Source organism: Ruditapes philippinarum, unplaced genomic scaffold (assembly GCF_026571515.1).
Source record: "Ruditapes philippinarum isolate M1 unplaced genomic scaffold, ASM2657151v2 ctg4291_1_1_1_1, whole genome shotgun sequence".
Taxonomy (NCBI): domain Eukaryota; kingdom Metazoa; phylum Mollusca; class Bivalvia; order Venerida; family Veneridae; genus Ruditapes; species Ruditapes philippinarum.
The window spans coordinates 27,184-33,962 of record NW_026853744.1 but is presented as its reverse complement, the minus strand read 5'-3'; the positions used below and the strand labels follow the sequence as shown (position 1 = coordinate 33,962).

The 6,779-nt window shown below is 31.5% G+C and overlaps 1 protein-coding gene across 1 annotated transcript in view; it reads left to right on the top strand.

Moving 5' to 3' along the window:
* Nucleotides 1-937: 937 nt before the first annotated feature.
* LOC132737689 (sodium- and chloride-dependent glycine transporter 1-like) overlaps nucleotides 938-6,779 on the top strand; it is a 28,135-nt gene continuing 22,293 nt past the window's right edge. Inside the window, exon 1 of the mRNA XM_060725022.1 lies at nucleotides 938-1,322. Within this exon, the coding sequence (XP_060581005.1) occupies nucleotides 1,067-1,322 (256 nt within the window). The 5' untranslated portion in view covers nucleotides 938-1,066. The remainder of the gene's footprint in view (nucleotides 1,323-6,779) is intronic.

The window sequence follows — 6,779 nt, the reverse complement described above, 5'->3', positions numbered from 1 at the left end:
GTGTATGAGATATAAGCGTGTATTCCAAAAATTCTTAAAATATTTTTCCTTAAGTACAATGTCCACTGCTTAGATATTTAGCATGAAACATCAACCAACTTGTGGTCCTTTACATAATTTATAGAAAACATGCCACGGAGGTCAAAATTGGCCCCATTCCGATGTTATCTAGTCTATAAAGACTTAAGTAAACGACTAAGCCCAGAGCTTAGATTGTTTGATATACAGAATTGCCTGGTAGACATCTACATAGGCCTACATTATATAAGTCTTTATTTCGCAGAAGTTCTCGCATTTATTAAATACATCGCACTGCAAGCCCGGACTTGAAAAGCGATCTCGTGCTTCTGCAGATGTTAATAAAATTCACCCCTTCATTTTTAAAATGTCTTTAACTTCTTCTTCTCCTTAACTACAGCAGCTTAGATATTTATCATGAATCACCAACTTGTGCTCTTGTAAAACAGTCATATGAACCATTGACCTAGGGTCAAAATTGACCCCGCACCTGGGTTACTTAGGCTATAAAGTGTTATCAAAACTTCTGTTTTGAAAATTTAATGCCCAGAGTTTAGATATTTTGGCACTAAGCTTTGCGTAGTGGACCTCTACAAAATTTAAATCAGCCATGTCACTTTGATACAAAAAGGATTTACAAACACTTAGATATTTAGCAACACCTTGAGGTCCACTAAAAACCTCGGCATCATGGCCAAATTGAACCGTCCATAGATTTTTTATGAAACCACGAAAACTACAAAGCAGCATTTGTTAGTTGAAATCTATCAATGATTTATAAATCAGGCAATTGTGTAAAGATGACATAATATCATCTAATTACTTCTGTAATAATTACTCTCAAAATATTGACAAAGCATTGGATATCAGGTGATGGATTTAGGCCAATCAGGACTTTCTTGTCTATCGAGAAAAAAACAACAGTACACGGGCTATAATTCAGACAGGTTAGTATGTATTTGAAGGCATTTGTGAACAGTTAGCAGATATGCTGTTTCAAATAATCATCCATTTTATTTAAATAACGACTCTATTAAGTTGTATTGAAATGGCTGAGGAGGTATCAAATTTAAATGTCATGAGAACATTTGAAGATGACGAAAAAGAAAGCGAAAGCTTTAGCCATGCTTTTGTCGAAATTGATAGTGATAATACAGGACATTCAATGGACGATAATACAAATGGTCGAACGAAAAGGGAAACTTGGAGCGGCCAGTTTGAGTTTGTACTCTCCATTGTAGGATATACAGTCGGTTTAGGGAATATTTGGCGTTTTCCTTATTTTTGCTTCAGGAACGGTGGCGGTAAGTTTTTGATAATTTTCGCCTCAATATGCATCAATTTTGTAAACATTTTGTTATTTTTGATTATGAATATACAGAATTTAACTAAAGTTTATGTTGGTAGAAAGATCGACCACCCGATAAGCAGAGTTGCAAAATGTGTGAGGTGAACCTAAACTGTCTTGATTTTATGGTTTTTGTGTGTATTCGTGTGTGTGTTAGGTGTGGCGGGCATTTGACGATAAACAATAGTTTACATTTTAAGATTCATTCCGATTAGGTTCGGAATGGCCAATAATAATAATAATAATAATAATAATAATAATAACGAAGAAAAAAATCAAAGTGCTAATTCAAATTGATCAGAATTTTTTTATTTCTTAATAAACCATTATTTACATAGAAAATTGTGTTAAGACTTATTACAATACCGTCCACTCATTAGAGCGGTCGTGTGATATTCTGTTTTCTTATATGAACACCGCTCCGCGACTGTACCGGCTGAGCCATCCGGTCGCTCACACAAAATAGTGAACAGTTCTGAACCGTGACACAAAAAGCGACTGGTGTCGTTTTAATTAATACGTAGTAAATGTTTTTGACATATATATATATAAAATGTCATAAAGAAATCAATTTTGTGTGGAATGTATTATGATAACCATGCACCTGCCTGAAAAAGAAATTGATAATGTTATTATTGATCTCGTTTATGTTTATGCCGACGTAACTTCCGTTAGGAAGTCATTTCCAGTTTTACATTTCGTACCTATACGAAGCGACTTTTCATGATCTGCTTTGGGCGGAAAAAACAAAAAGAAGTTATGAACGCTATGCCGACTGTTGACTACTGAACGAGATCGTTTATTGGGCGGAGGTTCTGTCTTGGTCTGGGCAGGTATTGCGCATAATTATCTAACACCTCTCGTGGTGATCGGCGTTAATTTGAATGTCCAACGCTACCGAAATGAGAATCTTGGATGACACACCAAAACAATGCCAACAACAGGATAATGCCGTATGACGTTAGCCATGCAGCAAGAAATATTGTGAATTCCTTCAGGACTAATAATATTGCATTCATACATGATTTTACCGCTAAATGTCCAAATAAAATGTACCTCATTGCACATCTTATTAAGGATCCCGAAATGATACACATTAACCATATAACTAAACCATCTTTTGAATTATTATGTTTTGCCATTTGTCCATTGGTTGTTTACGAAAATTTATAACACTTCTTTTTTCTCACTCACTGAACACCGATTTCTTTAAATTTGTCTTTTCTTCAGAGATAACTCGTGCACATGTCTGAGGCTCAACATATCTTTAAGAGATCCACGTTAAAATCTGTATTAATTTTTTCAGAAAGGTATGTGATTTAAGTTCGTTGTAGCATATAGCAAAATGGAAATCTTATAGCAGATTATTCTAACACCTTGGATGATCTTAGAATACGATAACAGAAAAATTTTGAGATGGGCCTCCTACCTCGTTTTCAAGTCTTCTGCCATTTAAATTGATTTCAGATAGTTTCAAGGGTAGGTAATTTATGTGTAAGCTTGGCAAACTTTATGATTGCTAAAAAAAAAAAATAAGAAGAAGAAAAAAAAAACAACAAGAAAATAGGCGATTTTAGGAAACAAAAAAAGCAAAAGTGAAACAATCCTTCTCATTATCAGTCTCGAAATTTTGGACAATCAGCCATTATTAAAAGCAGAAATAATAATTTTAGCAAAAATATTCAAAATATTTAAAAGATATGTACTAATATTTTCAAGTCCCGAGAGATTTTCTTCCACGATATTTCTTTTATACTTGCTTATTTCAGTTTTGTAACATTTACAGTGTAAAAACATTGCTACCACAAAATAAATTATTTGAATTTGGAACGATTTCTAAATGATAGAAGCGGTGAAGCGTGCGAATGTAACAATCGTAATTATAACTATATCACACGACATTAAGTGGTAATGTCTCAAAACTTTTAAAATGATCGAATTGATTAAATACAAGATCAGTGGAGTGAGAAACATTGTACATGATAAAGTTAACTGAATTCATGTGCACGCACATGAACCTAACGCGTGTGTCTATATTAATGATAATACATGTAGATCTATATGACAGTTGTAAAAATTAATGGCGCATGAAAAAGAATAATCGAGATATTATATGTTAAAAACTTTTGTATCAAATCAACATTTTCATTTTTAATTGTTTAATGTTATCATAATTTATAAGTAAATATGACTTGATGGAGATCTAAAGCAATAAAAAAAACCATTAAATTAATTGTTTTTACAAAAATCAAGTGAACGCTAAATATTTAAAATCTGCAAAGACATGTCATTATTAGCCAAATTTGAGAAAAAAGCGTTGCAACCTTTTACTTTTTGGGCTATTTTTCACAATAGAAAAATACAGGACGAGGGAATGAGCTAAAATTTGCAAACAAGTTATAGAAAAAGACCTAAATCAACTGTAACACAAATATCGGGAATGTATTTTCAGCCCCGTAATGTCTAAAAACATCAGTTGAGTCCAAATAAATAATTAAAACATTATACAGTAAAACCCCTCAATTAAGACCACCATCAGGACTTGACCAAAGTGGTCTAAATTGTGGGGTGGTCTTAATTGTGGATATTCTTACATTGCTTACACACTTTATGAACATGGTCTATTTTAGACATTTTGTATGAACGAACAATAAGTATTGTATCTTAACCTGCAAATACAATATAAAAGAATGTTATAATATTATATCTGATGGGGGAAAAACACATTTCTGTAGAAATTTAATTTTAAATTTTCTTTAGTCTGATTTCAATATTAATTATTATATGATGTACATAATTTACTAATCAAATGAGAAATTAATTCTTCACAAAATCAATTTGCTTAAACAGTGGCGGATACAGAACAAGGTTAGCTGCGAAGCTGGAATGTGGGTGGAAGATGTTAAACCATCCAAAAGGTACCATATACAAAACACAAAAGAAAAACAATGCGATAGGGGAAAAGTGCGCATGTTTGAAGATTGGGCCGGCATCTTGTTCATGTGACAAAAATTGTAATAGATTCTTTTATAGCTCACCTTATCAGAAAACATTTTATTTTGTACGCATGTTTAGACGATAAGAATAGAATAAAGAAAAATGTAGGTGATTGGGGTGCGTCTAGGGGAGGTATCCCCTCCCATGCATAGACAGAGACAAATTTGAAATCTGAGGTTGAAAATGATGTTATTTCCTTGACTGTCTAGTGCTGTCTATGGTACCTTTTGGATGGTTTAACATCAGATTTTATTTTGTATTAAGGTTAGTGTTTGCAGTGACTTTAAAATAGAATTCCCCTAGTAAGCATTTACAAAATTACAACAGTAACCAATGTGCGCGAGACCATTTATATAAATAATTTTAAACACTAAATCAATTTACTTGTCTGAATAATAGTGATTTTTCAATTTAAAATACTGCCTTTCTTTTGTAAAAAAAATCAACACTTTATTTTGTATTTCATTAAAGAAATGTTTAGTTGTAAGCAGCAAATGTATTTAAAAGTATATTATTGTGAAGTAACCAAACGGAAGCAATTTACACATTATAAATGACACTCGTAATGTATGTAAACCACCAAAAATATGTCAAAATACGTAAAATAGCTCTTACTGCGTTAGTAACGCAGTAGAAATATAGATGTAAATACTGAAAAATCAGTCATTAACCGCACACAACATATAAATTATTACTTGAATCTTGAATTTTATTACCTTTCCTAAAATCGTAGTACATGTTTCTCATTTTTGTTTTTAAAAAGCAGCTCATCTATCTGGAGGCCTGTAGCTTTAACGCGTATAAGGCTATATCATATCTATATTTAAGGAGTATAAATATACGGTAAAATTATGTAGTTTACATAAATTTATAGTCGATTCTCATATACAACGTCTCTGTTATTTACTACCCATATTGAAAGTAAACAGGATAAAATATTTACGGAACAAAAAATAAATATAGTGTTATTTTAATGCAAGGTTCAATGATTTCGTACATATGTTATTGGCTCTTACGGAATAAACAAACACGCCTGTTTTATACAGTTCCGACGGAATTTCCGTACATTTTATACAGTTCCGACGGAATTTCCGTACATTTTGATAATTTGAATTAACAATAGAAGCATGAATTTTCCTTTTAAAATCTGTATCATCCGTTCCTTTGTACACATTACATCTAACGTAAGTTCAATTGTTAGAATGAACTTATATTGGTTTGTTACTAACTGAATTATTTGTGCATTTATTGTATGTTTGTTTTGTTTTATTTTTTTATTGATCGCTGAACGACAGCCATTTAACGAACTTGTAAGTGTTTTGCAAATCTGTACCTGTATTAACCTGCAATTTTCTGCTTTGTCATGAAATGATTTCAAAGTTACAATGAAAACAAAAAGGAGTGAGTCACATTCAGGCCGGTTACAATTTAATACAAAAATCAGTTAATCTACAAAAATACATTATTTCAAACATATCATTACATATTCATGGACTGATACCATGTTGAGAATTAACATTTAGTCTTCAACTATAGAGAAATATCCAGTCAAGACCCGATTCGTTGTTTTTTTATACCTCCTAGTTTCTATAATTTATACTCATGGTGGTACAAACAATCGGAATACTCCTCTTTGCCAATCAAATACTAAGTCAAAGCGTTCATCTATTTTTATATATATTTCTGAGAGTACACTTTACTCAGAAATTAACTTCTGTGCGTATTTTTAGGAATATAAACCTTTCAAGAAATCTATTTTCCATGATATATTTAGTTATTATCATTAAATTTTGAATATAAACTGTAAATTCAGTATTATGTGCAATGTTTCAGTTTTCGCTACCATTCACGGATCGTTTGCGTCGCGAAATCATGGTGCCGCGTATTTTTTAAAGATATACTATGCTCAAATTTCATATTTGAAAATATGTATGCTTGCTACACAGTTTCTTTGTAAATATAAAATAACTATGATTTAACTTCACACAAAGTAGATATGTTGTGTGTAAAATTCTACACACTGCAGGTGGTAACAATTATTAATAGTATACTTATATAGTATCATTAAAAAAACTGGCATTTTTTAAAGAAAAGACCAATTTTACTTGACCTGTTATAGGGAACGCAGCTTACAATACATAATTTATTCATTCTTTTATTCAAATTGGACATTTACAGTAAGAATTACATATATTTTAGTAAATTTCTTTGATAAAAATATGTTACGCAAGGATGAGCATAGTTTATCTTTAACATAACATACATTTTACAAAATTAAATCCGATTCAAAATTGTCCGAATGGTGCACTAGTTTGATAAGGAATACAAATACCGTTTAAAAATAATGTGTGCACATACTAATAAAGTTTTCAAGATTTACTAACATATTTTTCCACTTTCCTTTTGCTCCCAAAAC